Raw genomic sequence first — 17,865 nt, 5'->3', positions numbered from 1 at the left:
GAGAAGGATGCCTTGAAAAACAGAACTGGTCAAATGGAAAAAGAAGTACAAAAATTCACTGAAGAGAACGCCTTAAAAATTAGAATCAGCCAAATGGAAGACGAGGTACAAAAGCTCACTGGAGGAAATAATTACTTAGAAGTTAGAATTGGGCAAATGGAAGCTAATGACTTTATGATAGATCAAATGAAATCAAAAGAATAAAAAAAAAGAAAATATGAAATACATCTCACTGGAAAAACAATTGACCTGGGAAATAGAGCCAATGGAGATAATTTAAGAATTACTAGACTACCTGAAAGTCATCATAAAAAAGAGTCTACACATCATCTTTTAAGAAATTATCAAGGAAAACTGCCCTAATATTCTAGAACCAGAGGGTAAAATAAAACTGAAAGAATTCACCAATCACTTCACAGAAGAGATCCCCAAACGAAAACTCCCAGGAATATTACAGCCAAAGTCCAGACCTCTCAGATCAAGGGAAAAAATACTGCAAGCAGACCAAAAAACAAAACAAAAAACAAAAACAACCCCAATTCAAATATTGTGAAGTCACAGTCAGGGTAACACAAGATTTAACAGTTTCTACCTTAAAAGGATCAGCACATTTGGAATATGGTATTCTGGAGAGCAAAGGAGATAGGATTACATTCAAGAATCACCTTCCCAGCAAAACTGAATGTGAGCCTTTGGAGTAAAAATGAATATTCAATGAAATAGATGAATTTCAAGCATTCCTGATGAAAAAACCAATTCAAACACAAGACTAAAGAAAAGCACAAAAAGATAAACATAAAGGGTAACCATAATGGTCTCCATAAAGTTATATTTTATATTCCTATATGGGAAGATGATACATGTAACTCTTGAGAACTTTATCATTATTAGAGCAATTAAAAGGAGTGTATAATAAGGGGGGGGGGGGCCCTAGGTGGCGCAGTGAATAGAACACCAGTACTGGAATCAGGAGGACCTGAGTTCAAATCTGGCCTCACACACAACACAAAAAAAACTAGCCATGTGACCTTGGGCAAATCACTTAACCCCAACTGCCCTACCTTCCCCCCCCAAAAAAAGTTTATATACAAGGAAGGTATGGATGTGAGTCAATTATGTTGGAATGATCTGAAAAAGAAAATTAAAGGGGTGAGAAAGAGGGATACACTGGGGAAAAGGGGGAAGGGAGAGGAAGAATTAGGAAAATTTTCTCACATAGAAGAGGTATACAGGAAGTTTTTACAGTGGAATAGAAAAAAGGGGTGTGTGGGTAGCAGGCAATGCTTGAATCTCACTGTCACTGGAATTGTTTCAAAGAAGGAAGAATATATACATACACTTAGATGTGTATAGAAATGTAACTTACCCAATAGGAAAACAGGAGAGGAAGGGGATAACAGAAGGGAGTAAGGGGGAGAATGATAAAAGGGAGGATAGGTTAAGGGAGGCAATGATTAGAAGCAAAATAGTCTTTTTTTTTTCTTTCAAAATAGACTTCTAGGGAGGGGACAGAATAGAGAGAGGATGAAACAGAAGATTTCATTGGATGGAGGGAAAGACATAGATAATAATTGTGAATGTGAATGGGATGAGTTTACCCACAAAACAGAAGTGGATGGCAAAATGGATTAGAAACCAACAGAGAGACACTCATAGTTAAAATAAAGGACTAGAACAGAATCTAATATGCTTAGCTAAATTTAAAAAGAAAAAGGGCAGGCATAGCAGTCATGACCTCAAACAAAGTGAAAGTAAAAACAGACCTAATTAAAAGGGACAACTGGGGAAATTATATTTTGCTAAAATGTAACAAAGACAATGAAGTAATAAAAATCTTTACAGCAAGTTTCTCTGACAAAGGCGTCATTTCTCAAATATAGAGTAGAGAACTGAGTCAAATTTATAAAAATAAGAGTGATTCCCCAAATGATAAATGGTCAAAGGTAGTTTTCAGGAGAAAAAAAATCAAAGTTATCTATAGTTATATGGCAAAGTGCTCTAAATCACTATTAATTCGATAAAAGCAAATTAAAGCAACTCTGAGTTACCCTGTCACACCTATCAGAAATGACAAATTCAAGAGGGAATGAGGGAAAAATAGATACACTAATGAATAACTCTGTTGGCAGAGTTGTGAACTGGCCCAACCATTCTGGAGAACAATTTGGAACTAGGACAAAAGGCTACAAAACTGTGCATTCCCTTTGACCCAGCAATATCACTACTAGGATTGTATCCAAAAGAGATCAAAGGAAAAGGACTTATACGTACAAATATATTTGTAACAACTCTTTTTTTGGTGTGTGTGTTGGCAAAGAACTAGAAATCAAGGGGATGCTCATCAACTGGGAAATGGCTGAACAAGTTGTGGCATAAGATTGTGATGGAGTACTATTTGCTATGAGAAACGATGAGGGGGGCAGTTTCAGTAAAACGCAGGAAGACCTATTAAAGTGAAGTGAGAAGTGGGAGATCATTGTCGACAATAACAGCAATGTCATAATGATGATCAACTGTGAGAGTCTTGGCTACTCTGATCAATACAATGATCCAAAACAATTTTAAAGTAGTCATGATGAAAAAAATGCTACCCACCTTCAGAGAGTGAACTGATAAACTAAATGCAAACTAAAGTATAATTTTCTCTTTTTTTTCTTGCTTTAAAAAAAATAATGGCTAATATGGAACTGCTTTGAATGATTTTACATGTATAATTGATATCATATTGCTTGCCTTCTCAGTGGGAGGGAGAAGGCATGGGAGGAAGTAAGAGAATTTGGGACTTAAAATTTTTTTTAAAACAATAGACAAAAAAAAAAGTCTCCTAAGAAACTCCCTCAAATCATCTGGTAAAGGACAGCCTCAGACACTTTTAGGGACTCCCTATTTTCTGGACATTAAAAGACAAACTCTAACCTAGTACTTGAGGACCTCCACAATCTGGCTTTCACATACCTTTCTTGCCTAATTTTATACTAATTCCTCTCACAACTGATTACTACCTTCTGTTCCTCTAACTGGAGAGTGGAGCCATAAACTCCATTTAAGAAGAGAAACAGAACTGACATCTGCTAAGATACTTCATTTCTCACTTAGCTGCATTCATTCTTACTCACTTTGGACTTCTATGGCTTCTCCAACTTCCCCTCAGGTACCCTTCCCTCCCCCCATCTTTCTTTTCCAGTGTCTTTTTCTATCTGATTATAAACTGCTTGAGTTCTTTGTTTTTTGTATTTGTATCCTCAGTTATTGCACAATGCTGGGCACACAGAAGGTACTTAAATGTTTATTGACTGTTGACTATGAAATCTACATCCAAACTAAAGGGACTACTTGCTGTTCCCTGACCCTGATACCCCATATCCCACCTCTGTACATTTGTTCACAACCTCAGAGGTTCTCGACTTTTCATTCTCCTTTAGCCCTCATCTCCAAATCATCTGCCAAGTTTTGTCCATTCCACTACAAAACATCTCCTATAGTCACTCTTAACTCTACCACGACCACCCTAGTTCAGCCCCCATAATCTTTCACCTAGATTAATGCAATAGAACCCTAATTGGTACCCCTACCTCATTCCTTAATATTCTCCAATCTATCCTCCCCACAGTAACTATGCAGTTATCTTCCTAAAATCCAAGTACAGTTCCCTACACAAAAAAGCTCCAATGGCTCCTTCTTGGTTCTATAACAAAATACAAAATCCTCTGATGGTTATTTAAAGCCCTTCACAATATGGCTCTAATACACCTCCCTAGGCTTATTACACAATTCTCCCCTTCATGTCCTCTATACTCAAACCAAAATGGTCTGCTTAACGTTTCTCACATTTTATTTTCCAAATCTCTGTCTTTGTACATGTTGTCACCCTTGCCTATAATGCATTTTTCTTCACCTTGCTTTCCCTTCCCTCAAAGCTCAGCTCAACTGATAAATGTGGCATAATCAGATCTTTCCTGATCTCCACCCAGGTTCTAGTACCCCAAGTCCATTCCCAAGAATTACCTTTTATTTCCTTTTCATATATTGTATACTTATCTATGTATATGTTTCCCCTAGAATATAAACATTGAGATACACAGTCAAAAATGAAACCTCTCAAGGAAATTACATTCACAGTACCTGATACATAGTAGGCAATTAATGATCACTAATTGTATGAGCCATCCTCTAATTACTCTTTTGTCATCCTCCTTCTCAGAATGCTATTCTGACATATCTCAGTTCAACTGCCACTTTCTCCATGAAGCCTTTCCTTACCCCTTCTGTCAAACGTTAGCACTTTCTCCCTTCTCAATTTACTTTGTTGTTATATCTGCACACTTTGTATTCCCCCAGTAAAATGTAAACTTCTTGGGGTCAGAGTAATTTTTTTAAATCTCAGTGCAGTCTTTTTAAAAAAAAAAATAAGTTTTTATTGGCTTTTTATTCACATTACCATAGTTTTCCCCAGTATCCCTCCTCATCTACCTCCCAGAGAACCAACATAAACACAAATAGTACTTTTTAAAGACTAAAAATAAAAATGAGAGATCAGTATCAGAAATACTTTTTGATGTATTTCATCAAAACATCAAAAAGGTCAAATTTATGTTCAATGTATAATACTTGTTGACCTCCTCCTACCTCAGCTAAGAGATGTCTTCTTACATATCTTCTGTTGAGACAGGCTTATTCTTTATAATTTTGTGACCTTCTCTTTTAGCTTTTATTGCTGCTATTCTTTCCACTTAGTCATCCCTTCCACATCATGACCTTCCTCATGGCAGTTCTGACATCACAAGTCACCATAAGAAATTACTGTAAATGTGAATGAGGAGAGTTTTACAGAAGACACAGATGACAAGGAAGGGCTAGCAGACAACACAGAAAAATTTTAGAAACCCAGAAACATTTAACCCAAATTTTACAATAAGGTTCTGTAAATATCACATAAAAGAAAAAGAAAAAAAATTCAGACTTCTTCTCTGGTATGGTCAAAAAATGTTACACAGATTAGATTTTCCAGAGCACAGGGGTGCCGAGCCCCTAACCCTCACAATGTATAAGCCATAACTGAATATTGCTATAGTCACTGTACATATTGTCTTCTTGGCTTTCTGCTTACTTTATTCTACATCATCATGTCATGTAGATCTTTCCATGTTCCTCAGTATTCATCATCTTTGCTCTTTCTTACAGCATAGTAATTCTCCATTACATTTATGTACCATAATTTGTTTAGCCATTCCCCAATTGATTACCATCTACTTTACTTCCAAATTTTTGCTATGACAAAAAATGATGCTATAAATACGTTGTTGTATATGGGGACTTTTCTTCTTATCAATGGCCTCCTGGGGAATATGCTTAATAATGGAATCTCTAGTCAAAGGATGTAGATATGTTAGTCGTTTTACTTTTGTAATTCCACACGCTTTCCAAAATAGTTTTAAGAATTCATAGTTCCAGCAACAACAATGTAAATTCTTCTGTTTGGCTGAATTTAAAGTCAAGACACTGCCATCACTCAAGACACACCCAAAAATTTCTAATCTAAACTCCTCAGCTTGATCATCAACAACATAGCTTGCACCTGTCTACTCACCCTTAACCTTTTCCCTCATAATTCCCAAATACTAACTTAATGCTTTGGACAGACGGCTCTCTTTACTGTTCCACAAGCATGACGTATGCTTTCCCAGTTACATGCCTTCAGTCATGTTGCTTTCTTAAAATGGAAAGTCACTTCTTCCACACAATGCTTTTCCATTCTCAAGGTCCAGCTTATGTATCACTTTCATCATAACCCAACTAACTGCTGATTTCCAATTCTCTCTCTTCTACATATCTATAGCAGTCCATTAGACAGAAATAGGTCATTTTATTCTTACTTTTTCATATCAATATACCTTATCTCCCTAAAGTAAGTTTTAAACTTCTAAAGTCAGAGGCCAGTTCCTAAAGGCTTCTGGATTAAATATATATATTTTATTTTTAAGTCACAAAAGTGTTATTTGCAACATAGATCTGGGTTTGTGCATTATTGAAGAGAAGATGGAAGACTTGCTTGTATGTAAGCCTGCACTAGTTAGTTACAGAACCCAAAAGGGGTCTCCAATTTACATATAAAAATTTTTTTTATTTTAATTACTTTTGAGGGGAAATAGATATCCTCTTTATTATGCAAAGGAGTTGTGATTTTGCCATTATGGAACCCTCCTTCCCCAGGATCTAAGTGGCCACACCACTCTGACTCAGTGAGAAAAGTTAAAAGTTATTTGCCCCGAGTCAGATGGTTAGTTAGTATCAGAGGTACAATTCCAACCAGAGGGGTAGGCAGCTACGTAGCTCAGTGGGTAGAATAGTGGAACTGGAGTCAGGAAGGACTGAGTTCAAATACTGCCTAAAACGATTACTAGCTATGTGACCCTGAACAAGTCACTTCACCTGTATGCTTCTTATTTGTAAAATAAGGATTATCCTCTATATGCTATTATTACAATAGCAACTACCTCCCAGGATTGTTGTGAGGACAAAATGAGATAACTTATAAAGAACTTTGCAAACCATAAAGCACTATAAAAATTTTAGCTATTAATAGTATTACTACTAACATCAAAATCAGCATTTTAGCCACTCTCCCACCTTGACTCTATATTTTCTCAACAGAAAGCTGCTGAACAGAAACAGACAGTATGACTCTCATCCTTATACTAAAAGTGAACTGCATCATAGTTAAACCTCAAGACACATATAATGGAACTGGAAATGGTCCAAAGAAAGGAAACTAAAATGATCAAGAAGGGAAAACTTAGAAAAGAGAAGACTCAGATGGATAGGGACACATGACATTATTTTAAAGCATTGGGCAGAAAGGGGACTTAATTTATTCTGCTTGGGCCCGGAAGACAGAAAATAGGAATAAAGAATAGAAGCTACAGAGAACTAGATTAGGCTAAGGAAAAATGTCTTAACAAATTAGGGCTGTACAAAACTGGAATGGGCTACCCTAGGCAAGTACATTTTCCTTCCTGGATGTTGAAGAGTAATTCTTTAATTCAGGAACATACTGAATTAGGTAGCCTCTGAGGTCCCTTTCAATGTACAACAAAGGAGCAGCAGATAAAAAACTACTGTAAATCCACCACTATTACTAGAAACACAATTCATAGTGCATATTCTACTTGTGGTAAGTTAGTAGATTCATCTTCATATACTAAGGTTAAGACAGAACTGAAAAAATTTTACATTAGGATTCTTCAGTCTGGAAATATAAAGACTAAAATGGATATGAGTAACATGTATAAAATCATCATGTGTACATAAGTATGTACACATTACTTTTGAGGGCAAAGAGATATCCTCTTTATTATGCCATTATGGAGCCCTCCTTCCCCAGGATCTGGCTGGCCACCACTTTGACTCTGTGAGAGAAGTTAAAAGTTATTTGCCCAGAGTCACATGGTTAGTATCAGAGGCACAATTCCAACCAGAAGGGTAGGCAGCTAAGTGGGTAGAACTGAGAACATAATTTTTACTGGCAAAAACTATGCAAGCCTATCTACGATAGTGTGTAGTTTTATTTAGGAAATCTAAGAATCCAGAGATATCCCTTGCTTGACTTTGAAAATTCTCATACTTCTTTACTGAAATTCCTTACTAATCAGAACATAAAATACAGAATCAGAAGTGGTATTAAGGGGTTAAATATTAAATAAATTCTAAAAAGATTTAGATAAAAATTTCAAGTTACTAAAGTTCAGGGTATATGCATAATGCTTCAGAACAACAGCACACACAAAAAAAAGACTACAATTAAGGATGCCTAGCAAAAATCTACAAATGCCTAAAGGAATCGATTTGCAGACCTATCAATTGATCCACAAAACCACCTTTCCCTAAACTGACAGCCAACCATATTTTACAAAGGCATTATGCAAAATTTTAATGCAAAAGATTGGACCCATAATATAAAATATAAACATGTCTTTTATTTTTTTTTTTAAAGCAATTGGGGTCAAGTAACTTGCTCAAGGTTACAGGGCCAGTTATTTCTGGGTGTGGTGCTAAGTATCTGAGCCTGGATTTGATCCCCAGGTCATCCCAAAACTGGAGCTGGTGCTCTTTACTTGCTGAGACACCTGGCTGCCCCTAAACATGTCTTTTAACAATTTCAATATCCACTTCTTTGAGCTGGAAATATAATTTTCTATCCTTTAAAGTTATCAAATTTATTAAGATATGTATACTGATACCTTCTGCTCTTTCTGGAATTGAACAAGTATTCTTGCAAGTAGTTTTAAAGACTTCAAGTGCTACATACCTCAAGGATCTCCATAAACACATTCCTTTATGTGTTATTAGCTGATTTTATTCTTTAATGATAACCGCTTAAAGAAACTAATAAGCTCTTAGTATATTGGAATTTTGGTTACTTTCTTTCTCAAAATACTCTGACCCCACCCATGAGATTTCACATTTTGATTCTATCCCTAGAAAGCAAGTTAACATTTTCACAACTAATTATGCTCTAATTGCCTGCAGTGTTGGGTTATTGCCCTGAACACCCCAAAGTAATTGCTTTTTATCACCCTTATAGCAGTCTAGATGTGGAACTTCCCCTAGTTGCTCTTCTAACTGTGCTGAGCTTAAAGGGTCATTCACAACTGGGGGGGGGGGGGGGGGGGGCGCAGCAGCGGTGCCCGCATATCACAGAGTATAGAATTAAATTTGGAGAGCTTCAAATGTAATACTTCTTTACAAGTGAAAGTTAAAATTAACATAAAGGGAAGCCTTAAAGTGCAAAAGAAGTCACAAAAGTATTATTTGCAACATAGATCTGGGTTTGCACATTATAGTAGAGAAGATGGAAGACAATTGCTTGTATGTAAGCCTCCACTGGTTAGTTACACACCCCAGACTGGGTCTCCAATTTACATATAGTTGTGTACCTTCTTCTATACACCACCTAGCAATCAGTCTCCCTTAGAAATGCTGACTGCTGAGGCAGGTAGGTGGTGAAGTGAACAGATCACCAGCCTTGGGATCAGGAGGACCTGACTTCAAAACCCGCCTCAGACACTTAATCACACTTTCTGTGTGACTTTGGGCAAGTCATTTAACCCCAACTGCCCTGCTTTCCCCCCTCCAAAAAAAAAAAAAAAAGAAATCCTGTGTCCTTTCTCACTGACTTCAGAACAGCATGCACCTCTCTGTGCCCCAACACATTTGGAGACTCCTAGACAATCTCCTCCTCCACCAGTGCTAAAACCTAATGACAATTCTGCTTATATTTACTAATGTATGCTCCCCTCCATAAAACGGGTATATATACCCCTGTATACTATGCAAAAATACTTTTATGTTGAAATTTTACCAACTAATCCTATCCAGTTCCCAACTGCTTGATGCTGTACCTGGTACACAGCAGGTGCTTAATAAATGTTTGTTGACTAAGTGAAGACTAACAAAATTACCATTGATGTATAGGATCAAATTCCATCAAAAGTAAACAAATCAATTTCAAAGATTCAAGGGAAATGTGTTGCAATAGTTCTGGGTTTAATTGATTTGGGAGTATAAAAGTAAGCATGATTCTACTTTTCTGTTACTGAAATTTATTATAACCTCATTGTTGCTAAGCCAATATATTTCAAGTGAACATTGTTTTGCTGCATTCTTTCATGGCATCTTAGGAAATAATGTGAATATTATACTAACCTAATGCACTTCTTACACAGAAATATATACCTAGAAATCATCAAAACAATAACCTGTTCCTTTTCTCCTTTTCCCTTTTTTTAGAGGGAAAATCCCATTTCTCTCCTTGACTCAGTACCCTACTGAGGGAGGTAGAAAGAAGCTGATAGTACCCAGCACACATCTTCAATATTTACTCTAAGGATCTTCATAACCTGCTCAGTTACTAAGATAAAATAACTGAATATTCATAGTGCAGAGTTCTTTTTCTTCTCTCTAAAACACAGAGGAAATAGTAGGTCTTGTTGACCAAATATAAGGTTTCTAATATGACAGTCTGTGATTCTGCTGCCCCTTTATCTCAATGGTGGGGAGGAAATAAGTGGAGCTTTTACACTTAGTTTCCCCAAATTAGTAGTAGCAAAACTTTTTTTAAAGCCTTAAAAGAATGTTATGCTTGTTTGAGAAAACAAGGGAACTCATGAGACTGCATTCTGTTCCAAAAGGAGCCAGAAGGAGAAAAACCCAAGTCAGAAGGAACACGTGAAAAACTGTCTATTGTTGCTGTTGCTTGCCAGCAATGAAGATCATACCATATCTTAAAAAGCTGTAATTCAGCTTTTCCTCAAAGTTTTGTTTCTGCTCTCCTCCTTTGCTGTAACCTCATTTTAGCCCTAAAACAGATGTTTAAATATCATGCCATTATTAATTTTCTACAAATATCTTGCCCACCAGAATTGTGTTTCAATGAGTAGCAGTTCAGTGCTGGCAGAAAGGCCACTAGGGTACCATTTAGTACACTGAAGTAGTAACTATACCCTAGTAGCCCGAACGAATTAAAGCAACTTCCAAAAGTGCCTAACAATTCCCAGGAGTAGTTTATGCCCTGGAAGAACCTTGGAATAAACCTTTCATTCATCTTTAAGGAGAAGGATACAAGTATTAATGATATAACAGAAATAAGCAAGCTGAGTAACAGGGATATTATTTGCAGATTTTAACAAATACCCTAGATTTTACAAAATTCCCAAAATATATTATTTTAACAACTGATTGGCATATTCCAGATGAAATGCAAATGCTAATACTATATTTATGATCATATGATTGTTTAAATTTTCTCTTAAAATCCAAATGTATCACTAACATCTTTGCTACCTTTTTAAAAGAAAATACGAATGTACTGAGATTATAGGGCAGTTTCTGCAGTTTGGATTTTTGTAGCATAACCTACAAAACCAAAACATATACCCTCTATCTTAGAATATAGTGAAAAAGCATTCTGCATTTTGAATTAAATCACAAGTTACATTATTTTCTATCGTCTTAGGTCATAAAGGTCATAGCACCTTCCCCAGTACTACAGAATCCAATACTGCAGGACAAGAGCACGCCATGGACAGATTTCAGGGGTCCCAGAACTTGAATGGGAAAGCAAAATGACATCATTATAGCAATATGATTGGTTTCCTATGTAATCCTATGTATGTTTACTCTATGCCTTTAAAAACATTATTCTGAGACTAGGCTTTCACCACATTGCTACAGGAGTCCATGACACTCACCAAAAAAGGTTGAAGAACCTCTGTTCTTGTGAATCAAACAAAATGGAGCAATTTCTATAAACAGAATCAAAACTTCAGAATGCATGATTGATAACTGAAAGGTTTCTCAAGTGGTTAAAACTATCTACCTAAAACATGTATACAATCCATATATAATTATTTCAATTTGCAGGACAGAATGTAGCAAACAACCTTTTTTCTACCTTCTAGAATGAATTTCAAATCAAATAAGAATATACTTTAACTTGTACTGCCGTTGGTTTTAACAATGTTACATATTAAGTTTGCAGCTACAACTACAAAAACTTATGTCCTTTACAATGTTAGATATCAAGTAGATCCTTAATTTAGAATGTTCATCGACTGTAAACATAGGTATTAAGAAAGCTTTAAGGATCAGGCGTAATTTCCTCTAAGTTTTTGCTTTCTATTTTGCCTTGTCCAGTTTTCATACAAAGGCTCTCATGCTATATACTCTTCATGGCTCAATCCAAGCCAAGTGATCATAGGAAAATATCTTTTAGCAAATAAATTTAACATTTTTCTGAATCTGGGCCAAAATCTTCAGAGGAGCTTATAGAAAACATTTTCAAAAGCAAAATATATCCCATATAAAGCACACACAGTAGGTTTCAACGCAGCATACAGAATCACTCTTACTTCTGGTTATTTTCCCCCAGACAATAATTTTGCTTGCTTCCATTAAGGTGTCTCTACAACACCTGAAAGGAAGGCTTCTAACAAATTTTGTTTAACATACTTGAACAAAATCATCTGTGACCTTGTAACTAAAGCGTCAACAAAATACGAATCACACAGTCAACTGGAAGAGAATGTAAAATATTGCAAACAAAAAATGTTCCTTTCTAATATGTGTGTATGTGGCATTCTTCAACTTGCTTCTTTCATGTTAAGAAAAAATTCAACTTTTAATAAAAAATGCATACCAATAATTTTTCATTTTATTCAATTGAGCCACCATGCTTAAAAGTTATTCTCTTTTACTCTTCCCCTCCCTCCTAAAAGGACTAGGATAATTACAAAACCAGAAACACGACCTTTCTTAATAAATGTAAATCTTGGAATAGAAAAGCTTGTGATTGTTGTGTCTCATTGTATTTCTCTGCTAATTCAAAAGGTAATTGACAAGCCCCTAATTTAACTGTACCAGACAGTTCTATCTGTCCCATCTCTGGTCAAACACTGCCTCTCTGTTTCTATTCATTATGCATTATATGGGATTCTAAAGCAGCACAGCAGGATCAAAAATTACAAATCTTATGACATCTGAGGTCCACAAATCTCTCTCAGATTACGTCTCCCTTCACAAGCACTAACAGATATTGCTAAAAAAAAATAACAAAAAAAAGGCTAAACGTGTTGGTTGCAACACCATCATTCTAAAAACATCCACCTTCTGGTCCCTGTTTCTGCAGGTTCTCTGAGAACCCAGTGGCACACGAAAAATCAGACACTCATGAAACATTGCAAGTAAAACTTGAGAAGAGAGAAGATAAAACGATCGATGACCTTGTTAAGTGGGAGTCTCTCTCTCCCTCCCCCAAATTCATCTTCCTAGAGGAAATGCAGCAAAACCGAGTCTAAGCACGAATACTGCCTGCCAGGCTGACGGCAGGCAGATCTGCTTGTCACACTTCCCCAATGCCCGCTCTGCCGCAAGAAGAGAGGGAAGGAGGTGGAGAGAAAGTAAGAGCCTCACCAGCTCCAGAGAAGATGCTCCAGTGACCTCTGGCTAATGGAGAGAGCTGAGCAGGGAGCGGCGGCCGCGGCGGCGGCAGGGTGTGCGTACTCTGCCCCCAAAGCATTCCTCACATTCCTCCACAATCTACCGCCCGAGGAACAAACAGCGCGCGTCTCCTCCAGGCACACACACCTGCCTATTCATTAGCCCCCAGCGGCCACAACCTTAGCTAGGGAGCCGCACTAGGCAGCTTGTCGCACTCCGCCAACACGCAGCTAAATCCGAGCCAAATCCCCCTCCCTGCCCGGGCAAAGACGGCTAGTGGCAAAAAGCTTTGCCGAGACAGCCGCCCAACGGCCAGGGAAACGTTATTTCAACTCCTGTGTGTAACACGTTGTGGGGCTGGGGGAGAAAAGAGGTGCAGGAGGCAGAGGCGACTGGTAGGGGAGCGAACCGAGGAGTGCATGCAGGGGTGCGGACCAAGAGGGAAAGAGGTTAATTAATGCAACACACACGGAAAGAAGAAGGGTGTGAGAAAGATGACCAAGAAGGGGTGAAGGGTGCTGGACAGACTTCCAAGCTGGAACTGGGGTGGGGGCGGAGAAGAGGTGTCCAAAGAGAGGGAAAGCGCAAAGCAAAGTGGAAGATCTACCAGTTCTACAGAATTCAGTTAAGACTGGTGGGAGAGATAGGAGCGAGGAAAAGTATATGGGCTTAAAGGCTTGTAGGAGATGGAGAATTTAGGGCAAATCAGATGAGCAGGAGATTTTACTAGAAAAGAAGGAATGGGGGAAGGGGGAAGAGAAACGAAGGTGAGGGCAGAATGCAAGAGGGAATGGGAAATGGGGAGAAGCCAAAGGACGGGCCAGAAAGCCAGAAGGGATGGGAGAGGGAAAAGAGAAAGGGCAGATTTGTAGGGAAGGATTGGGGGGGTGGGGGAAGAAGGGGGAGCGGAGGTTGGTAGGGCAGAGCTGGAGCTGAAAGCCACAGACCAGGGAAAGACTGGAGAGTATATATTTATCGTGGAAGGTAGATAGGTAAGCAAAAGGGAAAGGGAAAATTCCTGGGAAATGCAAATGGAGGTTGAAACTTCAGTGCCTTGGGGGGGAGGGGAGAAGGCGAGTGCAGGCAGGAACACGAGGCGGGGCAGGAAAAGAGAGGAGTAGGTGGGTGGGGGTGGTAGTAACGGGAGGCTCTCCTTCCCACACCCTCCCCCACCCTCTCCCCGATCTGGAGGTTTGCGGGGTGAGCCGAGGGAACAGCACGAGGAGCCGGGAAGTGAAGGGCCAGGGGAGTGGAGGATGGGGGAATATGGTTCGGCGCCCACCCTGAATGCAGCACACTTACTTTGCAGGTTAGGAAGCGGCCACCGTCGCTCCAGGAATCGAGGACATCCGCGCGGAGGGGTCGCGGCTGCGGCACCCAAAAAAAAAGTGCCAGGGCCAAGAGAGCTTCCCTCCCCTTCCCCTGAACCCCCCCCCCCCGCCTAACCCCCTCCCACCCGCCCGCCCCCTCCCCTGCAACACTTCTCCCACCCCACCCCCGGGAGGCGGCGGCGGCGGCCAACTTCCCCTTCTACCCGGTGCCCATGGTGCCACCTTCCTCGGCGACAGCACGGAGTCAGCCCGAGTGCCTGGGTGCTGCCGAGCTCCGCCGAGCAGCCCCCACCGCCCAGTCAGTCAGCCAGCCAGCCAGCCAGCCCAGGGCTCCCGGGAACGTCAGCACGCCGCCGTCCCCCGACCTGCTCCGCGCCAGCTTCCATTGGACGACAGGAAAAGGCTGTCCCACCTTATTGGCCCGGCCCTCTTATTGAACGGACCAATGGAATTCGGGGTTTCAGGTCGCCATAGAGACCGATGCTGTTAAGAGCAAGAGCGGCTAGAGAAGGTGGGGAGGGTGGGGAGAACGAAGGTGTCCAGCTTCGGGGGTTGGGGACAGTGGGGACGAGTTACGAGGAACCAGAGGATCCTAGATCTAGATCCAAAACGGACCTCAGGGGCCACCTAGTCCAGCACCTTCATTTTACAGTTGAGAAAACCGAGACCCAGGAAGGTCTCAGTGATTTGCCTAAGATCACCCGGGTAGGAAGAGGGGTGGGAGAATTTGAGCCTGGGGGGTGGGGGGGATTCCCTCTTTCCGAATCTTAGACGTGGGTGGGCCTTCCCTTCTTTTCCTTCCCCTGATTTCTTTCCTCTCCCTTGACAGGCCTTATCAGTGGTACGGAAGACACCCCACCCCACCCCCAGCCCCATGTAATTTACCTGTCCCTGAAGGTGACCTCAGAAACAGGTATTACATGCACTTCTCCTTGGTTTGGGGAGCGGGCCCCTGAAACTACGCCTTTTGACCTTATATGCAGCATCAGCTTCTGCCGGTGAGTCTGTTTTCCCATGCTTCCCTCTCCCCCATATGCAAAATCCCCTGAATCCTGTGGTACTCAGGAATTCCTTTTCTGCATATTTATCTCAACCCCCTGAAGATCTCACTTCAAAGTCTATGTTTAAAATTCAGGCCCCTATCGGAAGGTATTTTTCCGAGAGTATATTTCCTTTAAAGGAAAACAAAAAACGGTAAGGAAAAAGTCAGTGTGATGCGTTACATTTTACAATGAGTACAATAAAGGGCTGGAATTGAAACATTTTAAAGTCCACAACTTCTCACCTCTCCTTTAGTATCAAATGGTATTTATTAAGCTTCTATCTATATATAGCAACAAAGCAATACAAGTTTGACAGACATTCTCCATAGACTGTTGGCTTCTGGGAAAAGATACAGTGTGCAATGCTAATGCCCCATGCTCTTTTTTTTTTTTTTTAATATTTGTATCAGAACCAAGGGGAGAGAGAATGCAATCAAATTCTGGTCAGCAATTGTTAGCGAGTTTGGTATTCCATAAACTTAAGTATGAACCTGATTTCAGTAACTAGAGTGAGCATGTGCATCTTGGATTTTAATCCTGGCTTCCCCACTGCTTTGCTTTATGACATTCACTCTGTTCCTGTTTCCCAATCTGTAAATGGAAATAAATAATCTTTTTCTAAGTCTAAATTAGGGAAATGGACCCAGTTGAAGCAAGCACAACTAATAGATTTGACAGAAAATAATTATTTTATTAAGTATATTATTGCAATGAAATATAACCATTATTTTTCTAATGATATTTCTTTAAAGATAGGTTTTTTAAGCTATTAATATCCAGGTTATGTTTTTTGTATATTTTTATTAAAGAACCTGCTCTTTTAAAGACAATTTTGTGATAAAATAACTGTGCTTTTGGAATATTTAGAAATTTGGAGTATTTAGAAATATTCCATTGCAGGGAGGTTTCTTGCTTTTGTTACGAATTTTAAATTAAATAATGTGCTTTGCTATTAGATTAAAAAATTTTTTTGTCTTCTGTGGAAGCATTATACAGTAATATCTCTAGGTCTAATCACAAATATTTTGCATTAGCTCATTAATAGGGTGACCAAATTTTCAATCTCCATAATTTGTGTGATGAAATCCAAACCTAGTTGACATCTTTGTTCAGGGTCAGACAATCCCAGATAGCTTCTGAGTATTTGTACAGTTGTCTGTGGAGTAACTTGTACTTTTCCAGTGCTAGATAGGGAGCAACAAGTCAGTAGGCTCAATGTTTTCTTGCCTTGACATCATGGGAATTTGGTCTGCCTGCTTTGGAAAGGGATAACTAGCCATGCTTCTGTTGAAGGATAGAATAAGTAAAATTCAAACTTTATAAATAAAACCCAAATGAAAAGTAATACATTGATGAGCATATTACATGCCAGTGCTATATAAGATTTGACTGTAACAGCTTATGAATGAAGGTGTTTTTCATTAATGTAGATAGAACAGTAACAATTTCATTTTCTCCAGTTCTGGAGCTCAATGGGAAACAGAAAAAAGAAAAACAAATTATTTTCATTTTAGAATTATATACTTTTCTCAAGTGACAAATTTCACTAGGATGTTATATTGCATATGCTATGTTTATAATAATTAAAATTGAATAAAATATAACTAATTCAATTCTGTAATATACTGTAGCTTAATATACATTTATTTTACTGTAAACTATGGTAAAAATGGTTCTCTTCGATAAACTCACAGGACACTAGCTACACCCCCACTTAAAGAAAAACTAATATTGTTTGTTTAAATTAGACTTATTTAATAGATAAATTAGTAATAGTTTGGATTACAACATAATTCTTTGCTATGCTGAAGACTTCACTACAGGGATCCTTTCAGATTATACTGGGCTGATATAATTTAAAGTAATATTAGCTTTACAAAAGTTCAGCTCAACTTCAAGAGCACAGCTCTTTTATAAAATAGAGGTTTGTTGTCAGTCAATTCAAATAAGTCTGACTCTTCATGACCCTATCTGGGGTCTTCTTGGCAAAGATACTGGATCAGTTTGCCATTTCCCTTCTCCAAAAGTAAGGGTACATTTGTATTAGATCATTATTCTTTGGTATACCACTTTTACCAAAACAAGAGACTGCAATTGCATTGGTTTTAACTTTACAAAATCAAATAATCTATCAATGCCAAAAAAAAATGGAAAAACAAAAAGGCAAAGAATCTTGACTATCACCATTTCCTGCAAAAGTATAACCCATTTGTTGTTCTCCTGTAGATTTACTTTAGTACTCGTTGCCTTTTCCTTTTCCCACTTTCACCTATAGTACAAGTGGAACCACCACATTTAGTCCCCAATACCTTTGTCCCAGATCATTATCCAAGGAAGTAGAAATGGCCCTCAATGATTGCCAGAGAAGCTAAAATATACAGTGATGATATACATACTGGAGGTAACACAGTGTTGGAAGCATTGAGTTCATTTTAAAAGTCCGTCTTTAGAAAAGGAGAATACCAAAATAATGGTGGGGGGGGGGAACAATATCAATA

The 17,865-nt window shown here is 38.7% G+C and overlaps 2 protein-coding genes across 10 annotated transcripts in view; one reads left to right on the top strand and one right to left on the bottom strand.

Annotated features, from left to right (window-relative positions):
* The window catches only part of PKP4 (plakophilin 4), a 260,863-nt gene extending 246,439 nt beyond the window's left edge, over positions 1–14,424 (bottom strand). For all 7 annotated transcript variants that reach the window (XM_069080737.1, XM_069080739.1, XM_069080741.1 and 4 more), the window contains exon 1: positions 14,296–14,424. The gene's annotated coding sequence lies outside the window, so the exon portion shown is untranslated. The remainder of the gene's footprint in view (positions 1–14,295) is intronic.
* Positions 14,425–14,848: 424 nt separating this feature from the next.
* The window catches only part of CCDC148 (coiled-coil domain containing 148), a 288,487-nt gene continuing 285,470 nt past the window's right edge, over positions 14,849–17,865 (top strand). For all 3 annotated transcript variants that reach the window (XM_069080750.1, XM_069080748.1, XM_069080749.1), the window contains exons 1-2: positions 14,849–15,029; positions 15,154–15,322. In XM_069080750.1, the coding sequence (XP_068936851.1) occupies positions 15,302–15,322 (21 nt within the window). In that variant the 5' untranslated portion in view covers positions 14,849–15,029; positions 15,154–15,301. The remainder of the gene's footprint in view (positions 15,030–15,153; positions 15,323–17,865) is intronic.

The sequence above is a fragment of the Petaurus breviceps genome, unplaced genomic scaffold (assembly GCF_028583685.1).
Source record: "Petaurus breviceps papuanus isolate PSGF00001 unplaced genomic scaffold, PetGlider_PUasm1.0 91133, whole genome shotgun sequence".
Lineage (NCBI taxonomy): Eukaryota > Metazoa > Chordata > Mammalia > Diprotodontia > Petauridae > Petaurus > Petaurus breviceps.
This window is presented reverse-complemented; position numbering and strand designations above follow the sequence as displayed.